This window comes from Ornithodoros turicata, chromosome 7 (assembly GCF_037126465.1).
Source record: "Ornithodoros turicata isolate Travis chromosome 7, ASM3712646v1, whole genome shotgun sequence".
NCBI lineage: Eukaryota > Metazoa > Arthropoda > Arachnida > Ixodida > Argasidae > Ornithodoros > Ornithodoros turicata.
In genome coordinates this window covers 55,561,731-55,586,098 of record NC_088207.1, presented here as the reverse complement: position 1 = coordinate 55,586,098, position 24,368 = coordinate 55,561,731, and the positions used below count along the sequence as shown (strand labels likewise).

General features: G+C 47.9%; 1 protein-coding gene across 5 annotated transcripts in view; it reads left to right on the top strand.

Annotated features, from left to right (window-relative positions):
• The window catches only part of LOC135401631 (synaptotagmin 1-like), a 64,274-nt gene that overhangs the window by 33,105 nt on the left and 6,801 nt on the right, over window positions 1-24,368 (top strand). For all 5 annotated transcript variants that reach the window (XM_064634138.1, XM_064634139.1, XM_064634135.1 and 2 more), the window contains 5 exons: window positions 5,291-5,480; window positions 7,675-7,853; window positions 8,937-9,065; window positions 9,263-9,430; window positions 11,106-11,279. In XM_064634138.1, the coding sequence (XP_064490208.1) occupies window positions 5,297-5,480; window positions 7,675-7,853; window positions 8,937-9,065; window positions 9,263-9,430; window positions 11,106-11,279 (834 nt within the window). In that variant the 5' untranslated portion in view covers window positions 5,291-5,296. The remainder of the gene's footprint in view (window positions 1-5,290; window positions 5,481-7,674; window positions 7,854-8,936; window positions 9,066-9,262; window positions 9,431-11,105; window positions 11,280-24,368) is intronic.

The window sequence follows — 24,368 nt, the reverse complement described above, 5'->3', positions numbered from 1 at the left end:
GCAATAGGGGTGGACGGGTAGGTGGAAGGCCTTGAACAAACTCGTGAAACTAAAGAACACTGATAAGACACATACCGTCCACCCCTGTTGCACCCGACTTTCAGTACATTGTGCTGCTTGGGCTGGCTTCTAGAATTAATTTCCAGTCATCACTATAAAATGCGTATGGCTCACCCATAGCGTCACGCACGCCGCGACAACTCAAGAAAATGGCATTGATTGATTGAAAAAATAGCAATCACTATATTAACAATGTATCGGAAAGAGCCGTTTTTTATATATATAATTTACTGCATCGAATCTGAAAGCCAAAAACTCCCGAGACGATTTTAACGCATCGCTGACGAAAGGTTTCTGCGGTTTCTGCGGCATTTTCTAACGAGCGGAAGAAAATGCCGTCGGTATAACCCCTATGTCTTGTAATTAGGCGTTGCACGTCTTCAGACAACTGTAATGACGAGCGACGTCATAGTTGCGTAGACTACTTTAGCCCACCTGATAGTTCTTTAATGTGTGTCACACGGCGACCTGTATACTGATCGCCCGTGGCATATGTCCAAGAAACTGCGCCTTGAGATCGTATAACGTTGAGATCGTAAATGGACACGTTCCCCAACTGATCCACCGCAATATTTCTTTTCTTTTCTATTTGAATAGAAATGGGAATGGCAACAGGCGTTGTCTAGCTACTTGAGCGCGCGAAATTACTATCTTACGAAATAGGTGAGGCATAATGTTTCCAGTTTGATATAACGAGTTTTTGTGTCGCAATATAAGTATCATCCCAAATGACGACGCCTGATAGATTCATTTTCTCTATGTACACGTTTCAAGAGATACCCTTTATCTTGAAACTGGAGCAGGGTGCATAAGCAAGCTGGCGTATAGAGACAAGGGCGACAAGATAACCTTGAGCCTGGAAAGAGCTTTTTAACTTTATTCGACGATACGAGTTTTCGATTAGATTTCTGGGGAAAGGAAATCCAGCAGTTTCCCGCCAATTGTCGATTCAATTCTCCCTCCATATATATGCTTGCAAGAGTTGATCCAACTCTCGCTTTCCGGATGCCACGAAACGCCCCTCGTCAGGACTCTGCATTAATTCACCGGATGCGACTCAATGTGGCTTTTACAGCTCAGTGGCGCCATCTCTTGAGACAAGTTGGCTCTCCAAGACGATGTCACTGCGGTGCTCTAGAGGATATGGAGCATATCATTCTCCATCGCCCGCACTAGCAACCTTTCAGAGCAAAACTCCCAGCGTCTCCAAGTCAGCTCGACTCTCGCCCAACGCTCTGCCCTAAAAGGGCTTCAAACTTTTTTGGACACCGTAGGACATCGGTGGACAGTAACTGCTCTGAGGATGGAACACATAAACAGACAAACACAACATAAACCTCAATGCCCTAGAACTTGAACAGTAGAAATAGAGAAATTGTGTTTGTCTGTTTCTGTGTTCCCGCCTCAGAACAGTTACTTTCTACCGTGTTCACCAGATGCCGCTGTCTCGTACTTGTGCTCAGAGCCGTATATATATAGAGAGAGTCTGGCCATCTTTTGGTCTTTTGCCGCTTCACGGGAGGAACCTGTTTTGACGTCAGAGTCGGTGTTGCGCCGCCCAAAAAAGTCTGAATCCAAGCGAAATCCGCTTATCAGCCAGCACGTAGACGCCATCTTGATGCAGTTCACCGGCTGGTCGACTTGCACTCTTGTCGCGCTCAATGTAATCGGCCAGGGTCGCCGGCTTATCACCCACAAGCGCCTGACGTGAAATGAGGGCTTTGTTATCAAACTGTAAGGATTCAAGGACGAAGGGGTCTCGAAGGACGCGGTACGGACGTGTCTTCCCCCTCGCATCGTGACCAACGCTTTGCATCAACATGGCGTCGGCGACAGGTTGACGACTGGACAACAATAGAGCGCGGAGAGGGACGTCGTTCAGCAGTGACGTCGCATGACGCGGTTGAACTTAGGCTCCTCCTAATGGCCAAACTCTCTCTACAAACTACATGAGTCCTGACCGGCGGTGATGGAATGAACCCAGCGGGCAGATAATCGTGGCCTCACGCTAGGGCGGCGCCGGTAGAATTGAGGAGCGTGTGGTCCAGGCGCGTCTCCTTCGTCGTCGTCATCCACGGTCCGCCACATCACTCCCCCCCCCCGCTTCATACGCGGAGTGGCGATAAAGCAGAAGAAACCCACGACTTTACTGGAGGAGGAGCGGGGGTGACCGTGGATGACGTGCACGGCTGAACAGGTCCGTACCGCACGGCACACGTTGGCGAAGCACCGCAGCTGACGAGCAACGGGAACGACGGTCCGTTAGCCCGAGCAGAGCGGGGAAGAGAGTGAGGCGCTGTCGGAGTCGTCGTCCTGGGATGCCTAGAGATGCAAAATTTCCGGAAATTTTGAATCGCTCGAAAAAAAAACGGTTTTCTTCGGGGGTTTTTTTATTCAAAAAATTCGAAAAAATTGAAACAAACGCGGTTACTGCTGAGTCGAAGCATTGCCGGCCAAGCCACAGCATCCAATGAGCTAGAATCTTTAGTAGTGTTCACTCTCTAGGCATAAATGCAGAGAAGAGCATCCCATGAGACTACTGTCTACTCAGCGATAGGTAATTGGAACAACGCGATGGCGATCGCTTGGAGCAGCCAGGCGGAGCTCAAAGTTGGTGGTTGTTGGGGGATTAGAGGCACCTAAGGCACTGCTGGCGGGTTGGAACGCATCGAAGGCACGAAAATTTACATTTTTGAATTTTGTCGCCTGGAAATTTTGGCAAATTTTTCCGGAGACGAAAAAAAAAACGAAAAAGACTTTTTTTTAATTTTCGTTTTTTTTTTCGGGGCTTCGCATCTCTAGGGGTGCCGCGACCGGCACGGGGAGCCGGAGCTCAGCGAGTCCCAGGTTAGGTGAGAGTGAGGCTGTGCGAGCCGTGGTGCGGATGCCAAGGTGCCGGCTGAAACGTGCCGTGGCGTTGGCTGCCGTGACTGCCGCGACCCGCAGGTGAGCGCGAGGCTCGAGTGTCGCAGCCGGCAGTGGAAGAGCGCCGTAGTGCGGTGAACATCGGGCAGGAGTGAAGGGCCGGAGGGATGTGCTTCACAATATGGCGTCGGTATCACAGCGGTTGTCTTGCCGAGTGGAGGAAGCCGTTGAAAATGTGAACAATGTTGAATGTGATGTAGACGGAAAAGTCTTGTGAGGACATGCCGCTTCTTAAGGAGAAATCACTTCTGCGCAAGACAATAGAGAACGTTTGTTCGCACAGCGCTCAGAAAACGGCGCAAACTATACACTCTTAATTTTTTTACACCCTTTAGGGTGTATAAAGTGCGATAACTCAGTCCCTCTAGGGTGTAATATAACACCCTTTTCCACTGACTACACCCTCCAACCCTGTAGTCAGTGGAAAATGGTGTTATATTACACCCTAAAGGGAGTGAGTTATCGCACGTTTGGATTACACCCTTTATACACCCTAAAGGGTGTAAAAAAATTAGGAGTGTATCGTCAAAACAGGAGCACTGGCGTGTTCTCCTTGCCTTGAGCTTGTCAATAACATGTTTTGTTGAATGGACCTTTTTCACAAATGGGGGGCCTATGCGCATGCGTATGACCTTGAGGCGCCGGAGAGGATTATCTCCGTCTTCACTAGATGGCGCAGTATGGGGACCACAGAAGTGGGGACCAATGGGGAGACCGCGCGAATTGTGCGAGCTTGTCGGCCCCCACTCCTGACCGGTTTTGGTCCTTTGTGCTACCCACGTTGATTTGCTTTGACGCGCGCCGAGCATGGCTCGTTGGAGAGCCCCTACACTCTAAGAAAAAAAGGAGTAAAACGGGGAGTAATTGCAGCTTCTACTCCCCTAGTCTGCAATTACTCCCCATTTTAGTCCCCTAACCCAACATTTAGTCCCGACATTTACTCCCCAGGACTGCAAATTGTCACTAAACTTCGCGAATGGTCTCCTGAATGCAACAGTCTAGGTAAATATGTGCCCTTGGTCAATTTGAACGACATAAGGCTGTATAACTCAGACAACGTAGCAATTTTCCAGCCATACAGAGTAAGGAACAGTTAGCGCATCTTTCTTCGCAAATTGTGCCCTAGTATGGCGCAAGATTTTATATCACTCGATATATCACCGTTGACGGTTTGCTTCAAAGTATTTTCATGCATGCGCACCAATTATGTACCTGGGACTCTTACAACAGCGCGTGAAATGCGGTCTTCACTCTGCGACATTCATTTACTCCCGTGCATTTACTCCCGAAAGGGACTATTTTTTGTGGCGATGCAATTACTCCCCAAAGGAGTAAAAGTACTCCTTTTTTTCTTAGAGTGTAGGATGCGACGATTATGTGATAAAGGTCCATTCCAGAGCTATCTGTTGGTTTGTATTGAGCCCGAATTCGCAAACCCGCCAAACTTTAATTTATCGACGGCTCAACCTTGTCCTCTAAAAAATACGTCATTGACTAGAGAAAAGACAAGAGAACACGCAGTACCAATCTTATGATGATCGTTTAAAGCGTTCACCTGTCTTGTGCGAACGAAAATCATCCACAGATTTCTGAAGAAGTGATTCCCCCTTAAGAAGGAAAGAAGAAAAAAAGAGAAAGACTCAGTATAAATAGTGTTTATAGGTGGCAGCATTTATAACCCCTTATGACGTTGGTTTACGATAAAGAATAATATATTTCGTTTTTGTTGGAGGAAAATTTAATATAACGTGGTAATGCATACAAGTGCGAATAGGACAATTTGTACAGCAAACAAACAGCAATACATACAGAAAACTCCACAACTACAAAGAACACAAGTCAGTAAAATCAGACTATATACAGTTCATTACACGCAACATCTCCGCAAGCGACTTGCAACAACAAGACAGCAGAATATTTACAACAAAACCTCTCACACAAAAGGAATAGAGAATGTACAGCAGCAAGGCATTGACCCAACAATGTGTAATAAAACCGCAACAGAACATGCAACAGCAAACCTGAAAATATATACAGCGACACCAACAAAAGCAAAGTACATTATGTTTCGTTTTTATGCACAATGGTCCTACGTTTCGTCAGCATGTATACAACAATCTTTATGTGAACAGCTCAATTTGGATCCTTAACCATCGATTGATTGATTAAAGAATGGCTGTTGATGAAAAGCAGTGGGGGTTCAGGTTGATGAAGAGGGCCGGTGGGCCCGTCTGATCTGACGTGGAGTCGGAGCTGTCACTTCACTTACTACTATGTTACATTCATTAATTGCATCGTCTTTCAGGCAGCCATGCCGCCATCTAGCATCGAAGCTCTGCTAGAACGTCTCAAGAAAGATGTTCCCATCAAGGAGCCCCCGAAGGTTGAGGCGCCCCAGGCGGTGGCGGCGGCGGATAACTCTACGGTAACATCAGCGACAGAAGAAGAGCAAGTGATAGAAGTATTCATTCACAAGGCTTCCGATCTAACGCACAGTGAGTTTATTACGTGTTTACTTATTTAGACATAATACTGAGTCGAATAGAGGGCGCTGTTAACGGGGCGAATGTTAGAAAGCGAATGCAACGCGCGGACAGCAACCCTCCATTTACGAATTCCCTCATTTCATGAAGGGTGTACGTAACATCTGCCTCGTTCTTAGAACGAGGCAACGGAATACACAAAATATTTTTTTTCTATCGATTCATTAATGGAATAAACTGCGTCAGCCGGAGGTTTTGTTTTTCCGCGATGACCGAGGGCTATATGTACTAGGAAAAGCGCGCTAATCACTGCGCGATGGGTGCATCCTAGTTCCTAGCTATAGTATCGAAGCTATTTCCTAATGACGTCGCAGCGTAGCATCTACTCGTCGAACCACTCCCTATTACGTGCTAAAATAAGCCCACGCGTATCGCACTCAATCGTAAAACTGGTTTTCGAGCTGTGTCAGCGGACTGTAGAGGGTCTCCCCCAAAGGCCCAACCGCGTGCGGCGTTTTTCGAGAGGCACACGCCGAGCTTCTCTCAGCGGCAAGCGATGCTGTCGAGAAACGCCCAAAGCTGACCGCATGCGGCGTTTCCGCAACGGCGCATGGACACTCTTCCGTACGCTTTCAAGGAAACGAACTTCACGTGACTCGATAAACACATCTATTACGAGTGAAAAAGTCACACACACACACACACACAGGTGAGCAATACCATATGATAATTTCTGTGATACCGAACAAGATACTGCTGCAATGAGCTCGCACGGTGCCATTCGTTGCGGATGTCGTTCCAGTGCTGAGCTTCCCACACAACGCGCAGGGAACGCACCATTGCAGCTGATATCTTCACAATCTCTTCCACACTTACCCCTTTGATTGATTGATTGATTGATTGATTGATTGATTGATTGATTGATTGATTGATTATTTAAAAGAAAACCAGGGAGAAATTGAACTTGTCTCCTGACTATACTCCTTTGAGTTTTGCATGTCGCTCAAAGAAGGTTTCCTTTTTAACATCCGTGACTATATCTTCTAGAAGCAGAACGCGATGCCACGAGCCATTCCGCGAGTCACCATATACAGGGCCTCCCAAGAACTGATGCTGATGCTAACCTGAGGCTATTCTCTGTCATTTATGCGTGCCACTTCTGCCGCTTGCCGTCGTGATCTACTCGTCTCCGTCTTCGATGAGGATCTCGTGATGAATCGTCTCTGTTGTTCCATGGCGCTGCGACCTGCCGCTCGACAAACTCCGCGACGCACCGTTCAGGAAACCGCCAGAACGCCATCGAACGCCGCGTCAAACGCCATCTGTCGAGTGCACAGAATGTTCCGCGGCGCCTTCAAGGTCGTAGGCGCATGGGTATAATCAGTTCACTCAATTTACGAGCATGCCCCGAGAAATGAGCGTGACCTTGGAGGCGCGGCCTGATATGCTACCGTGACGTAACAGCGACCTCTTCCTTTCTCTCCGCTATCCCAAGCAGCACAAGGTACTGAAAGTCGAGGGCAATAGGGGTGGACGGGTAGGTAGAAGGCCCGTGAACGGGCCCTTGAACAGGCCCGTGAAACTAAGGCGCATTGATAAGACGCATACCGTCCACCCCTATTGCACTCGACTTTCAGTACATTGTGCTGCTTGGGATGTGAACATACACAAGGATCGCGATGACAACTGCTTGCGCCGCAGACGATATCAAACATATGACTTCAGTGTAACTCATGTCCATGGCTCTGATTGACGGACTGTTATTTGGGGCGGGGCATTGTCGATCGGGTTTTATTTAGCATAGATCAGGTCGAGTGGCCCTACTGATCGGAACCCTCACTGGGTCCCACTGAGTCAAACGTTCTCCTACGGGATCCCGCAAGAAACGCAGGAAATGGGTCAGATCGAAGACTTCCGGCGTTCCGCCATGGTGTAAGAAGCGATTTTGTGCAGGATCGCACAAGACAGGATGCGATCGTTATGGTACAACCCGCCGCGATCAAGTAGGAAAATACAAGCAGGGGCCCTCTATATGACACAAATGCGGGCGAGCCGATGGAAGACCTATATACTGAAAAAGTATGACTCTCTGCCCAGAATCATCTGTTCTTTTCTTTCTTTTTTTTTGTATTGAAGGGCTTTGCACTGCTACTTGAAAAACGTTTCGTGTCTTGTCCTAAACAAATGATTGATTATACGTGTGCAGTTCCTCCATGGGGCATCGTGATGATCTTCTTGGCAGTCGCCCTGTTGTTCCTCTGCATTTGCTTCTGCTGCATCAGGCGTTGGTGCAGACGCCGTAAGAAGGATGGCAAGAAAGGAGGCCTCAAGGGAGCAGTGGACCTCAAAGGGGTACAGCTCCTCGGAAATGCCTACAAAGAAAAGGTAGAGCTCGCATTCATTGCTGTGGTCCAATTGGTGGTGGTGGTTGTGGTGGTGGTGATGGTGGTGGTGTAACGGCTTACCGTAGTCGGCCTCGCAAGGCGGGCAACGTCACGACTAACGCAGATCCGTAAAAAAAAGAAATGAAAAAAAAACGGGAAAGCCAGGACTGTGGATTCGGATTTGCAGTGAAGTCCAATCAGGGGTTGAGCGATGAGCACCGTTGAGCGATGAGCGGTAGAACGCCAGAAAATGAAAATGCTTGACTATGGTGTTGAAGAGTACTCGGCGAAAGGGCCACTTGTGATGCGTCCTTAGAGGCGGTATATCAGCTTGGTATTCCTCAGGAAGAAAGCCAGTTTTGACGCGTGGTAACGTCTTTCTGCCGGCGTTGAGCCGCCAAAGATGACGTCGTATACTTGCGAGCCGTTGCGGATGATGGGGTCTAGATGCTTAGACCTTTTCTGACTGTAGGCAGGGCATTGTAGAAGGATGTGTTCAATTGTGTCGAGGGATGTCGGACAGAAAGGGCATGTTGGATCGTGCGTATAGTCTTCAGGCGGTGGAGTACGACGTTCGAATACATTGAGTTTGTGCATCTGTTTGTACATTGAGAACGTCTGTTCTTACCACTGCTTGCTCTTCGTCAAATCAGGAATCACAACCGGGACCGCGCTATTGGCTGTACGCTGCTGTGATGTTTGACGGTGTCACTCTCACATCAGACGCCAATGCGTATGAACACAGAGGGACGGCGAGAGGGGGGGGGGGGGGCGCAGCCGGTGATGGGGCCCTGGAGCCCGGGCCTCTTCAGGGGCCAGCCAGACCCTAAGGCCCGATGGTTGCTAGCACAGCAGGGGACGTGAGGAGGGGTCCCATGCAGGGCTCATCCGGAGTCGTCCCCGGGGCCCGTAATTTCTCTCGCCGGCCCTGAAGAGAACTACACGTCACCGCAGGAGTTATGTTGCAAATCATTACACAAAACTATTCCTCCAAAGAAAGGAACACGTTTTGAAGGGCACTTCGTGCTATATGATGTGTGCCGTTGAACGTGTGCCATTACATGTCCGTGTACTATGTCTTCAGGTTCAACCAGACATGGAAGAACTTCAAGAGAACATGGAAGACAACGAAGGCGATGGAGAAAGCAAAAAATCTGAAGAAAAGCTGGGCCGTCTACAGTTCAAGTTGGATTACGACTTCAATACGAACAATGTGAGTGAATAGGATCATCAAGCCTGATTATGGTGAACTATATGAATTATGAACTATGGCGGACTGCAAAAGAGCAAGCCTTGGTTATACTTCCGTTCTGTTTTGCCATTGTAACCTTCACTTTTGCGCATTCAAGGGGAACCTTGTAGTCATATGGTTCATCGTTTGTGTGACCGGGCTGTTCTTATTAAACGTAGCTGGCTGTGACGGTTATCCAAGCGGAAGACCTTCCAGGACTGGACATGTCAGGAACGTCCGATCCATACGTAAAAGTCTACCTGCTACCAGACAAAAAGAAAAAGTACGAGACGAAGGTCCACAGGAAAACGCTTAATCCTGTCTTCAACGAAACCTTTAACTTCAAGGTGAGCATGCCATTTTGTAGGTATAGACATGTAACAGGCTACATTGTTAAGACATAGGGCAGTGGGACACTCGGGTGCACATTAGAAGGAAGGGTTCATTTTTTCATGTACGGGCAACAGACGTGTGACTTCGTCGTCTTTTCCACCGAAGCCCGACCACGTGGTTATAATCTGGTCAAGGAAGTTGAGGGTGCGTCTTCTTCTGGCAACTCCGAGTTACTCCCAGCCGGCGAAAAATAGCCAGTATAGCCAGAGTAGCGGAAATGACGTCATAGCTCCGCGGCGAAAATTAGTCAGGGAGTGACAACTCTCCTCTACTCTGCTCTGAAGAAGGGTAGCCGTCGTTCTGACGTCACACACAAGCTAGCAGACGACGATGCGTCGTCTGCTACCAACCGTCCCGTTGACAGACAATATAGGTGGTGTTCAATTTCGAAATTTAGGACTGGTTAAAAATTGTCTAGCATTTTCAAAGTCTTCCGGAGTGCACGCATCTGCGTTAAGTTGTTAAACAGACCGTATATGCCACCACTTCCACATCATCTCGCCCGTCAGGCCAGTCCGCCATTTTCAGCGCAGAGTAACTCTAGCCGTTCGAAAATTACGGTCAAAGGTGGCTACTCTGGAGTCATGTGATGATAAAGGTTCTGACGTCGTTACCTAACTCCCTGGCTACTCGAGTTGAATAAGAAAACGCGCCCTAAAATGGACGTAGCTGATGCTTGCTGCTGTACCACACTGAAGCGGGAATGCGGACCTTGTTTCCTGGGCAGACGCCGTCCCAAACCGACGCTCGAACGGACACGGCTGTGGGCGTCGTGCGCTCATCAGGGTACTGGGAGCTGACGGGGGCCCTTGCCGTCTGTGTGGCCGTCATCTCCACATCAGTCAGGGATGGGGCGTCGATGCCCAGAGTGCCGTCATTATTGAGCGAAAGCCAGGATGTGTGTCCGTACCTCGTAGACGACTAACGGGCATATCCCGCCACCAAATATTGGGCGACGGAGACACTGGTGAAGATTCTCCTCCTTATTCTTGATGTTTTAAATCGTGGGTGAACGCGAGAAGCGGTACACAGGCGTCCACATGCATGTCTTCGCTCCGGTGTGACCGATCAGATACTGGAGTATCCTTGGAGCACACTTTAGCACTGGAGTTGATCTCTGGTTGGTACTGCCTATATAGCAACTTCCATCTCCTCTCTGTATGCGTCCATGTATGTCCATCACTGCGCAGTAGATGGCCCAAGAAAATCCCGGAGATAGTTACACCGCTTTGGACTTTGCTATCAGAAAGGAAGAAGAAACTCTCGAAACCGTTTAAGGTGAAAACGGAACTCTTTCTTGTGACCCCACAGGATGCAACGCGTTCGACATCTCCAGACCGTCAATCGCTTTGCGATGCAAACATAGAAACAAACGAAAGTCCCTTCCTTCTGACGGTGGGTGGGTTGTGGTGGTGATGGTGATGGGACTGCTTGCCGCGTAGTCGGCCACGCCCTAGCGGGGAAGCTTCACGACTATCGCAGAGAAGGATCGGGGATCAAATGTCGGCAAAGTTACCTATGGAGTCGGCCGAAGATATACCGGAGTGCGTCCGCGAAGCTCCAAGTCAAGTGGTCCGGGAAATGACACATTCTGCCACTAGTTACATAGCGTGCTTTTAATACGCGCAGGTTCCCTACGCTGAGATCACATCAAAGACGCTGGTGTTCGCCATATTCGACTTCGACCGCTTCTCGAAGCACGACCAAATCGGCGAGGTGAAAGTGCCCATGAATACGGTGGATCTGGCGCAAACCATCGAAGAGTGGCGGGACTTGACGGGAGTCGAAGGGGAACAGGGACAGGTAAGCCGTTCTCTTTTCATTCGGATGAATCTCACACGGACGTGCGTCCACATGAGTTGGAACGCGTACCCGTGTATTCACACGAGCGACATCCTCACGGAATATTCTAGTGGAAGAAAAAGCGGAAACACTGCTCACAGAGCCGAAGTTTCGTCCCGTGTTATGTTGAGCACTCACACGGTGCGGAACGTAGGGGATGGCGTAGTGCGCATTTAGCAGACGACACTTAGCAGACGACACCGTCAGCGTGTTTGCCTGTCGTCTGCTACGGAATACGATGTGGCTGTGTAGCAGGATATTCCCCACGGTTAGCAGTGTACGTGAAGACACGACGAGCAGAAAACTATGACGCTTTTCGCATCTTCCACTTCTGGGGGAATATCGCTCGTGTGAACACACGGTACGAGTTACACGGAGCTGGAATGCGGCATGGTCATTCTCGCGTAGTAAACATTTTCTCGTTATGGGGGCTAGCTGGAGTCTTGCTCTCTTCCCTTGACTCTCCTGCAAGGTCTGCTATAACCATCGCCAGTCTATAAAAATGTGTGACTCGCGAATATATACGAAATCGAGGTTTGAAAGGAATTCTCAGATTTAATTAGCAAACTCACCAAAACATCTTTTTTTTTTTTATTGTTGATACATAACTTCGGTGCGCGGATAAGAGCGCTAAAAAACAACTCACACACAGAGGAGACGTACAGTATATGTGTGCATATATCGAGTCACACGTGCATACGTGTTTTAACGCTCTTATCCGTACCGAGATTAATTAGCAAAGTATACGAGCGCGGCAGGAGACAATGTAATGGCACGATTCACAGGGACCCCGAATTAGGGCGAGTAGTCGTACGACTTCCGAGAGTGAAGGTTCATGCAAGGCGCTTGAGCTTCCTGCAGCAACGCGCTCAGGGCCAACTATACCAGAACGATATTGTTCGACATTGTGGGTTACGCCTCACATCTTTCCATCTGTATGTGAATTGAGATCGTGAACCCTGGAAGACGTAGCATGTGAGAAGACGGGCTTGATGCTCAGCATTTTACGCGATGATGCTCTATTTTCGTTAAAAATAGTTATTTTTAATAACGAGGTGAACTAGCACTGCAAACGAGGAAACACGGAAAGAGGACAAACACTGTGCTAGACTTCCAACAAACAGTGTTTGTCCTCTCCCCTGTCGGTCCTCGTTTGCAGTGCTATAGTTTACCTCGATGCATTCATACCAACTTGCCCGGTTCACCGCCGTTATTTTTAACAATATATTGCTACGTCTACAGGGCTATTCATATTGGAACATATAATTTCCTTTGCTGTTCGGAGGTTTCAGCGTCTCACATCAAATTTCTCTCGCGTGTCAAACTGCCTACCGTCCTCAGTGGGTCTGTCGGGTAAAGTGTCCGCCTATCGTTGCGGGTATGATCCCGGCCGAGGACACCAGCAACTAGGTGTCCGTCTTCTTTGAGGGACATTAAATGCAGTATGCCGTGAGCTGAGATTTCGGTGCACATTTAAGAACCTTCAGGTGGGCAAAATTACTCCGCATTGTCGACAACTGTGGCATCATGCTCATGCTCATAGTTGTATCGTGATCGTAAAGACGAGTATTATTATTATTATTATTAATTATTATCAGATTACTGTTGGCGATAAGACGTCCCTCTCACAGTAGTCGAAATAGTGTTATTTTGTTCAATATTTCACACAAAAAAGTTTGAAGGGATTTTTGTAATGACCACGCCGGGAATCATTCCAGCTTCCGCAGTGAAATGATATTTTATGGAAAATTGGTAAATGCAGAAAAGGCGAAGAAGAAACAATTCTTGCCAAAGCAAGGCCGTAAAGAGTGGGCGCCCGGAAAAGCATTGTATTATAGGGTGCCTGAATATTAGTTCCCTCTGTGTGTGCAGAGGGAGCTAGTATTCGGGTACACCCTACATGTTGTATAATTTCATGCGATCAAAAAGCATGAGAAATCTTTTCTTCCAGCAGCTCCTAGTGTACTTGCACTGGTCGTTGTAGTGCATCACCGTTTACACAAATGGTCCTGTGTAGCGAATGCCCAGCAACAGTAGGCTGTATGTCAAATGTTAGGATTTAGCACACCTGAGCACATTCCTTCTAAGGAACCGTCAGAAGAACGCCCACGAACGTCGAGGAACGCCCAGAAGAGACCACCTTCTGGAAGTGATGCGACTTTTCTGTGTCTCCACGACTACTGCTATGACAGATGCCAGGTCCTACCACGAAAAAAAAAAAGCCCAGATTGTCTTATAGATTGGTTTCCGAAGCGCTCTTATTAAACGCCGCGTTCTCGTCAACATACCAACGCCTCGTTCAAGAAGACACATTCACTCTGGCCACATTATATATCACATTTTTCTTCCGTGCACTCTCACAGTCACATACGGTTGTACAAACCTGAGGCGGGTGACAACTTTTACTTTTTTTTTTTTTTAGATAGTAACGCAAATTGACAGTGGACAATGGCGGGAAAACGGAGTCTGAGAGTCAATGCGCTACGCCTCCTCCTCCATATTAACTCCAAAGCAATAAATATAGGAGGCATTTCGTTGCTTCTTCCGAGTTTATTGAAAATATTGATTTTCGGCGAGAGATCGCTAGGTATACGTCCGTTCCACTAAACCTTGCAAGCCATACCGTTGAGGCAAGCCTGGCGAGGGAGATGTCCTGTGAATGATAAACTACACGCAGAGTATATGCGCGAGTGCCCATTGGAGGCGAATGTTACATTAAATGGTGTCAGTCGGTATAGCGTGTCCGCCTGCTGATCCCAAGATCGCGGGTTCAACCCCGGCAGATGACGGTGGCAACTTGGTGGGAGGGTACGAGTTGCTCAGACACGCCGTCTTCCGCGAGGGACGTGAAATGTGGCGTGCCGGCTGTCGAGACTTCGGGGCACGTTAAACAGCCCTCAGGTATAGGCAAAATTACTCCACAGACCCGACCACTGCTGTGGCGTCGCTCGTGATCGCATTGGTCTCGCGACGTAAAGCCCCGACTTATTAAATTATTATCACTACACCCGCCATATTATGCTCGAGCATTTAACCAATATTTACCGCAAAGTCTGCAGTTGTACTATCATAGGTAATTCGGTAGGTTGAAATACACGGGAAAAGAAAGGAAGTCTTGCGACAGTTTGTCTGCTACTCTATAGCGAATACCGTCTTCACTCTTAATTTTTTTACACCCTTTAGGGTGTATAAAGGGTGTAATCCAAAAGTGCGATAACTCACTCTCTTTAGGGTGTAATATAACACCCTAAAGGGAGTGAGTTATCGCACTCTTGGACTACACCCTTTATACACCCTAAAGGGTGTAAGAAAATTAAGAGTGTTGGCCAGATATGTATATGCTCCGGAACACACGTACGCGTCAAGCTGTGAGGTCAGAGGAGTGAGAGCTACAGCCATTCCCATTGGCAGTAGTATAGGCACGTGACGTCTCTTTGGCCACCTCACTGGAGGTGACGCCGGCAGTGACGTCAGAACCGGAGGAGTTCCAGTATTCGCGGTGTCCATTTTAAAAACGCGTCTATGTATCATCCTTCTTGCTGTTAAATTTGCAGTACGTGTTCGCATCGATGGGAATGACCGTCCTTTAACGTTTATCTGTGTTCTGGGTAACAGAAGACGCAACCCTTTAAGTACACAAAAGAGATTGCTCTCGTTTTGAGCATTTCAGGCGCAGGACCCTCCCCGTGTCGACAACGACCTGGTCTGTCAAAGCAGTGGTCTTACTTTTTCTGCATGCTTGCACCTCGTGTGCATGCGGTGAAGCACCTGCTTGCCTTCTTGCATGTCCTCGTATGAACAGCATGTCGGGCTCAACTCTTATAGTCATTGTCGTTTGCACTTGTTGAGATACTGTCAAGCGCACTGTGTGTGTGTGTGTGCGTGCGTGTCTGCAGCACCAGCGCTGTATATTGCACCATGGGAGCCTTTACATAATCCGTTGGAAGGTGCTCTATTACCCGCCGCCCTGACTGCTTATCTATAGAAGAGGCCACAGTTACATCGAGGACGTCCAAACGGTTGCTTAGACACGGGAACTGCTTAATAGATGTAGGATTGATTATTATAGGAGCTACGATGAAAGTATTATCGCTCAATTCAATATAGGAAAACGCCCTCAGAACAACTCTCAGCTCTGAACTACTTCTGCAGCAGAACACTCCCTCTTACGGGATTCCGGAACAAGCTTCTAGACGGTGCGGCGCCGATGTGCTTTGCGCTTTTCATGTCTGGGCACATGGGAGAGTTTCTATTCAGTTATGCACTCTTCATTTTGTTTATACCTCGATGATAAGAAAGGGTTCTTTCATATTTACGAGTCTCTTGCTATGGCTTCTCCCAGTCAGACAAACCACGAATTGGGTATAACTCACTACTGCAAGAAACAGTGAAAATAAGTCGAATTTAGTATAGGATCTGCTTTTATGATCAATTCCTGTGACGGTGGCGGTGACCCGGAAAGCTGTCATCTCAGGAAGTAGGACAACCGTAAGCTACAAAACAATATGTCGACACAAAAAGAGAACTTATAGTTTGGGTAGGACAGACGCAAGTAAGCACGAGGAACAACCGTGAACGAATTCAAGTTTCGCCGGAAGCCTGTCATTTCCTATGGCGTGGACATCATCCATCCTGTAGACGCTTACCTGCAATAGTTATGAAATATTTGCGTCAAGACGTATGGCACCTTGCTAGGAAGAAAAACAAGCATTGTGAAAGAGCTCTGTGGAAGCCATATAGCATGCACTGTCCGTGCAGTTGTGCTGTGAAGTGCTGATGGTTTTGGCCTTGGTGTCGCTCGAAGAGCCTGTGGTTCTCGCCATTGGGACAAACTAAGACTACTGGCCAGCTCATGGAGTCTCTGTTTTGCACGTTCCTTGGTTCTGTAGCTCTTGAGGGTAGAAGGATAAATAATACGCTACTTTTTTCTTTAGTTCTCGTTCATTTTTTTTTTTACACCACACGTTTTGTTTGTGTTCCTTCAAAGTTAGTAAGCCTAATCAATACCGGTTCAACGCAGTCAACTCAATTTCCTGATGTTTGTATTGATGTTTTGTAAGATCAAGTGTCTAATAAGAACTTCGTTAATGTCCTACTAAGTAAATGTCTAATGACTCTTCAACATCGGAGTAATACCTCGACTAAGAACTCGATCCAGTTCGTGTGCCTGGGCCACTCAGGACGTGACCAATACACAATAAGAAAGAAAAAAAAAGGGTATTTCCCACCACATACCACCAGGAAAGGTTGACAAGCTTATTTGCAATATCGTTTAGCGTAATGGTCCGCGGTGTACCCCAAGGTTCGGTCCTCTGTCGACTCCGCTTGTGACTCTGTGACGCCAGAGCGAGAGCGTACCGTCAAGTTTCCAAGGGGTCCCTGTGCGAAGGCCAACGTTTCCTTCTTTCCTCAGAGGAGCATTTCAAGTACACTCTTAGAAATGAACTTCACCGCATAGCACGCTCCTAGCCAACCATAATCTCGAATGATATCGTTATCTTTCCTGGCTTGGTGAAAACGGGAGGCGTACGCCTTTTTTGTAACAAGTATGAACAGCATAAGTGTCACAAAATAGGCTCCGCCCCACGTTTTCAACAAATCAGGGACGAGAACGTTGTCATTCGGAATGATGGTTGGCTAGGAGCGTGCTATGAGATGAAACTCATTTTTAAGAGAGTACCAAATTGAAAGATCGATCAACGTTAGAACTTCACCACAAAGCACGCTGAAGGTCAACCATTGCACTGAATGATACCGTTATCACTCCGGACTTGCGAAAAGTGCGGGGAGTGCGCCTTTTCGTGATAATTAACTGCATAAGCGTCACAGAAAGGCGTGCGCCCCAGTCAGGGGCAGAAGGATGCCATTTGGGATGGTGATTGCTAAAAGTGTGCTATGCGGTAAAGTTCTGTCCCCCAACCTAAAACGTTGCGCATACGGCACAGTCAAGTATTAGACACGGTATTAATTTTGTATTAATTCACCACTAAACTTTTTGCTACACTACACGGTATGCGTTTCTTTTACTTCTTTCCTGGTCGAATTTAGGCGACCACGCTGTTTAAGAAAGACAAAAGAAAAAACGTGCGCTTTCAAAGCCTCTAAACGATTCCGGGCATGCGCAGTATGAACCCCTAATTTCACTGGAGCCGCTTGTGTACCCAAAGAAATAAGGGTCTGTCACTAGCATGCCGAGAACCCAAACAGCGTTTCCCATATAGCCACTTTCTCAAGCGTTTCGCCATCTTCCGGCATTCGGCTACGCGTCACCGTGTTTTTTGCTTCCGAGATCATTAAACAGTTCTCCAACCATTGCTGTGCCGGCCGTGTCTGCCACGGTTGACCATCTGACATCCGCGACGCGGCGACCACGGCGACCATCTGCTCCCGTCAGCCGCCTCACTCTGAGCCCGCCTGAAGAGGGGCCAAAAAGACACCTTTCGTGCAGGAAGAGGACGCTTTAGGACGACGGAAGAAAACCACGAATACAGAGGGGACCCGCAAATTTCCCACTTGTCCCCTTGAAGGCGAAAAGTAGACGCCGGCCCTGGTACCACCGTTCCTTTGACACCGCCTGCCGTTGCTGCCGCCCACCAAGCAGCGAGTCAGAAACAAAACTGCCCAGGTCGAGGAGAGTCTGTTCTTCATCATGGGCTCCGCGGTACCGCTTCCAGTTAATACCGGTGCCGATGTCAGTACCGTTCCTCCACCGCCGAGCGAGAAGCGTCGCCGTCGACTCGAGTAGCCCGGCGTTGCAGACCGCGTCGCAGATTGCCATCTATGGTCAGCGCTCAGTCACTCTCAACTTTGGTCTCGGGCGAGTTTTCCGACGGGTCTTCATCGACGCCGACCTTCCTCATGGCGCGCACTTTTCAAGTTCTTCCGACATATTGGTTGATGCCCGCCTCCGAAGACTCGTCGACAGTACGACCTCCCCCGCTGTGCGTGGTGGCATTAGCGCCGTCACCATCAGCCGCACCATCCGAGTACCACCATCCCGTCCCATCGCCACGACCATCCCGTCGCCGGACAAGTTCTAGAACTAATAATAATAACGATAACGATGGCACGGTGCGCGTGGTCGAATGCCGGACGATGGCGATGTGACTGCTGCGCGGCGGCTATATACCCACAATGCTCAGGGACAATTTCTTTTTTTCTTTGAGGCTCGATTTCGTTTGAGTAACTTAAGCAAAAGCTCTCAGTTAATGTCGATACACCGTCTGGAGTCACATCTTCATATCTTATCTAATCTCTCGCACTATCTTGTAGTCTTTTCCTTTTCCCCCAACAGCGTTCGAGCGCTGTTGAGTAACTTCGGCTTCACTTCGGTTCGCATACAGGAATTTTCGATCCGACGCGACAGAGCTCGTAGACTATAGTCTTCACAATGCGATGACGGCTTTTGCAGAGTCTCGCCTGTTATAACAGAAGCTTTCCAGAGCGCGGACATTGAGTATGGGTACTAGCCATCCGTAGGTCTCCCATCGTAGCACCTCCTGTGGATATTTTTCGTTCGTTCTTCACTCCATCTCTTAGCAACCAACCCACCTTATCGCACCCCCTTTTATACGGTGCCCTTGAGCTTGGGATCTGCTGCCATTTTGATTTCAGCGTACGGATTAATTTCTACACTCTCGGTGTATCGCACCACGATGAAGCAACACGCGCGTCACAAACTCGCTTTCAAACGCCGATGACCCGCGACGAAAGGTGAACAGTGTCGAAACGTCGGATCAACGGGACAGGTGAACTCTTATATAGGGGGATGTCAATGATAAAATGTGGAGCAAGCACGGAGCGTCGAAACGGTGAACTCTTTATTGAAGAGTCTGTGATGAAAATGTGTGAATTAGGTGAATGGGAAGATGTGGAAGATGTGAACCCCTGCTGCTGGTTGAATGAGGGGGAGGAGTGCTTTTTTCTGGAACGTCATGTTCTGTTTCTCTCTTTCTCTCTCCCGCACTGTTCCTGGCAATTGTTTTTCATATCTACTCTCGGGCTCCTTCGCTCTGCCATGGCATTTCCTGTAAGTACCATTTTGGCCCCCATTCCTGCTTTCTGTTGGCAGCCTTGAATGTGCCCTTAAAGAGCTTTTGCAAGCATGCAGCCGCAGACAATCCCTTTGTCTTCTATACACGATGCAAGAAGGAGCTTCTCCTCCAAACACCGCCGTATATAATCACACCTATATACCATTGTCAAGTCCTAGCTCCGGATATGGTGACGGGATATGGCATTTACGGATGTATTCACACGAGCGACATACTCACGGAATATTCTAGCGGAAGAAAAAGCGAAAACACTGCTTACAGAGCCGAAGTCGTGTTGAGCATTCACGCCGTGTGGAATATTGGGAGTATAGCGTACTGCGCATTTAGCAGACGACACTTAGCAGACGACGCCGTCAGCGTGTTCTCCTGTCGTCTGCTACGGAATATCTTGTGGCTGTGGCGCAGGATATTCCCCACGGTTACCAATGTACGTGAAGACACGAGCGCTCGCGCTCGTGCTCGTGAGCGCACTGTGCAGCGTGCTCACGTGAGCGCTCGTGCTCACGTGACAGCAGAAAGCTATGACGTTTTTCGCATCTTCCGCTATGAGGAAATGTCGCTAGTGTGAACACACGGTTACGGATGTATTTCTGAGAGAGGAGGAACACAGCCACGGTTCCCGTTTGGGTTCCACACAATTTTATTGCCGAAAACTAACCCCGGGGTTACATTTCGTCATGTTTCAGCAGTTACACTCTAAAACCAGAACTTCACCGCATAGCACGTTCTGCGCCAACCGTGTTACACCCTTGAGAACTTCACCAACAGAACACGCAGATCGCCAATCATAATCCCGAATGACATGGTTCTCTCTCGTGACACGTATGTAGTTATGTTAATTGTCACAAAAAGGCGTGCTCCAAGGCGCGAATCAAGAGTGATAAAGGTATCACGCTGCACAATGGCCTTCCTTCGTCGTGCTATGTGGTAAGGTTGTATTTTAAGAGTGTACGAATGAGTGTTATCGCTTCTGATTCATAGGGAGAGGGGGAGTACGCCTCTTTATGTTAATTACCATATATTCAGATCGACGCAAAAAAGGCGTACACCCCCCTCCTCTCTCTCTCTCTCTCTTTTCGAATCATCGAATCAGGAGCGATAACCCTATCGTTCGTAGCAATGGTTCGCACAGAGCGTGCTATGCGGTGGAGTTCTGTTTTTAGAGTGTAGCTTGCACTTTGAGTCCGATCTACGTACAATTTTCTTGTCGACCGGTGCTATGAAGTACCTATGAAAGTCTATGAATCCGCTGCAGTTCTTAAAGCACTTCACTGCAGAACACGCTAAGAGTCCACCGCTATTCAACATGATATCGTCCTGCCCTCTGATTTGTCGAGAACGTGCCACGTACGCCTTTTTGTGACAGCCCTTACGCGTAAATCTACTCCAATTGCCAAACTGTGACTATCGGAAAGTCAGACAAAACCAGAGGTGATTAGGCACAATCAAATAATAATGGGACATATACCGCGTCCAGCCGTCGTTCAAAATGACTGAATTGATGAAAATGCAGCGCGTACACCTTTATGTGACACTTCAGATGCACGTAAGCTGTCAGGAAAAGGCGTAAGTAATGCATTCTCTCCAAATAAAGGAGTGATAATGGCACACTTGTAAATGGAACTTGGGGGAAAATGAGGCTGCATAACACGTCCATGCCCGATGACATTATTATTTGTCTCGTATAGCGTCTCCAGTGCACATGAACAGATGCACCCCTACAAACTAGCTTCACATCTAGTCGCCGGGTTCTCAAAGGTCGCACACAAGTACGATTGAGGCTGTAGGAAGATTGGCCTTCGGGCAGGATAAGTGGGTCATGCCAGAAAGGTTTTGTGCAGCTCCAAAGAGAGCTTCAGCAGGCGTAGCTGCAGCAGAGACTCCCTAGCGGCGCTTGGAAAAGATGAAGAGGGAGAGAGAGAGCTTCGAAACTGCTGGTAGAGTCAGCAACACTGCTCCGGAATGCACGGACGAGTCGGTTGTGATGGTCATTCAAGTTGCACGCTAGCTTATATCGATGTTGTTGCCCTACGACGTGTCAGAAGGTGAAGTGACACGTATATAGGGACGAAGCACACACACATGCACACACGGTGAGCATTCAACTATAGGAAATGTCGCATTGAACATCATGAAGGGGTTACTGGTCTTTGGCTCACGTTATCGAAAGAACTTGCAATAAAACAACGGGTCTCAAGAATCTCTGGACCCCAGACGGGAAGGATGTCGGAAGGGAACATCATCCCCCCCCGCCCCCTTATATAATGTTTACCACAGGATATAGGGAACGAGAAAACAGCGTTTCCTCACGCAGGAAACAGGCTTATTTCGGTGACTTATCACGCACGAATCACGGAGAAGTGGACGACGAGAATCATTTTGGGAAGTTTGTATTAGCACCCCCACCGAAAGACTATACACTCTAAAAACAGAACTTCACCGCATAGCACTCTGTGCGCCGACCATTGCCACGAATCATAGGGTTATCACTTCTGATTCGGGAAGAGAGAGAGGGGGGGGCGTACGCCTTTTTGTGACAATTTGGGTATATGATAATTGCCACAAAAAGGCGTACGCCTCCCCTTCTCCTTGAATCGAAAGCGATAACCCTATCGTTCGCGACAATGATTGGCGCACTACGTGCTATGCGGTGAAGTTCTGTTTTTAGAATGTATAGCTCTGAGTGGAGCCAGTGAGGGATGACTTGTCACAAAACACAAAAGAGATTAATGGTTCGGTCAAGTTCCCTAGTTTTCCCTATAGAGCGCCAAGCATTAACACGAAAAGCAACAAGGGCGTCATAAAAGGGCGCATGTATCCCCAACAAATGAGGACGATATCACTCAGAATCCTGGTTGGCTCAAGCGTGTTACGAAGGAAGGATTGAGCCAATGAGAGCGTTCGATCTGAGACTCCTCCTTGCATCTCTTAGCTTGCACGTGAGTATACACAAGCCTACTTTTCCGCACCTGTGAAGCTTCCACGCGCGTGTACTCTAAAGACGGAACTTCACCGCATAGCACGCCAATCATTGCCACGAATGATAGGGTTACCACTTCTGATTCGAAGAGACAGGGGGCGCACGCCCTTTCGTGTCAATTATCATATATCCAAATTGCCACAAAAACACGTACGCCCCCATTCTCTCTTCGAGTCGGAACTGATAACCTTATCATTTGTGGCAATGGTTGGCGCTCAGCGTGCTATGCGGTGAAGTTCTGTCTTTATAGAGTGTGGAGTGTAGCGAGGTGCAGGTGCATCCGTTGTAAACCTAACAATAAAGTTTTCACGGATTTTCCCAATTTCTCGGAAATTTTATAAATAATGAAAAAAAAGAAAAAGAGGAAAAGAAGATAATTTTGTCTCATATACCATATTCCTCGGTTCCACTCTTAAAGAAGAACTTCACCGCATAGTACGATCTTATAGCCAACCCATCCGGAATGACATCGTTTTGCCTCCGATATGTTGAAAACCGGGATAAGTACGCCTTTGTGTGACACTTATGCGGTTACGTTAACTGTCGCAAAAAGGGGTACGCCCCGCGTTTTCCACAAATGTGGAGTGATAACGGTATCATTCTGGGGAATGGAGTTGACCTTCAGCGTGCAATGTGGTGAAGCTATGTTTAAGAGTGTACACTCTAAAAACAGAACTTCACCGCATAGCACGCTGTGCTCCAACCATTGCCACACTCTTAAAAATGAACTTCACCACATAGCACGCTCCTAGCCAACCATCATCCCGAATGACAACGTTCTCGCCCCTGATTTGTTGAAAACGGGAGGAGGAGCCTATTTTGTGCCATGCATAATGGCACAAAATAGGCTCCTCCTCCCGTTTTCAACAAATCAGGGGCGAGAACGTTGTCATTCGGGATGATGGTTGGCTAGGAGCGTGCTATGTGGTGAAGTTCATTTTTAAGAGTGCAAGAATGATAGGGTTATCGCTTCTGATTCGAAGAGAGAGGGGGGCGTACGCCTTTTTGTGGCAATTTTCATATACCCAAATTGCCACAAAAAGGCGTACGCCCTCCTCTCTCTTCGAATCAGAAGCGATAACCATATCATTCGCGACAATCGTTGGCGCACAGCGTCCTATGAGGTGAAGTTCTGTTTTTATAGCGTGTATGAGCGAGACGAGCGCACTTAAAAAAAAAAAAGAAAAAAAAAGAATGATGGCAACACAGCTGAGTGTTGCACGGGGGTAAGGGGAGGGGGTGATATGAAGGTTTACTAAAGAAAAAAAAGAAAAAAAAAGAAAAGAAAGAAAAGAAAAAAGAAGAAAAGCTTTGACACGTAACATACGCAAACAGCATGTCCCGCTTTGCACAGCATCCCCTCCCGCAGTTTAATGTGTCGGCCTTCCTTCCCTACCGACCGGAGACCGGGTGAGACAAAGGTTTCCGGGCGCACATCCTCTGGACTGTCTGTCGTGACGTCGTGGTGTTGTACATACCTCCTCTGTCCTCCGCCTTCGAAGTCGTCTGCAGGTGCGTCGTTGCTACACTACACAACGAAAATGGCCATATATATATATATTTTTTTTAAGAAAACAACCACACAGTCAAGACCTTCTGACTTGATGTTTTAGTGACGATCGACGAATAAAAAAAAAAGGGACTCTACCGTACTCGGGTCCAGCCGTCGTTCCGTTCTGAATTGTTGGAAATGCAGATTGTACGCTTTTTTCTTTCATTCTTTTTTTTTTGTGACACTTTGAACGTGTGAGCATGTTTACAGAAGGGCGTACGCCTAGCTTGCTCAGCTACTCTGAAATAATGATGTTCAAGTTACAAGTGGTGGTAATAGTGATTAATCGAGGTACGCATCTATCAACGCGGTGATTATGCCAGAAGCTCTTATGGCTTTGAAGCGGGTGATGATTTAAAAGGAGTAACCGCCCAGCACACTCAAAGTAGTACGCCCAGTACGAAATGCAGTCCGTTCCAGTTTGCTGCGACAATATCCGCATAATGTACACTCTAAAAATGGAG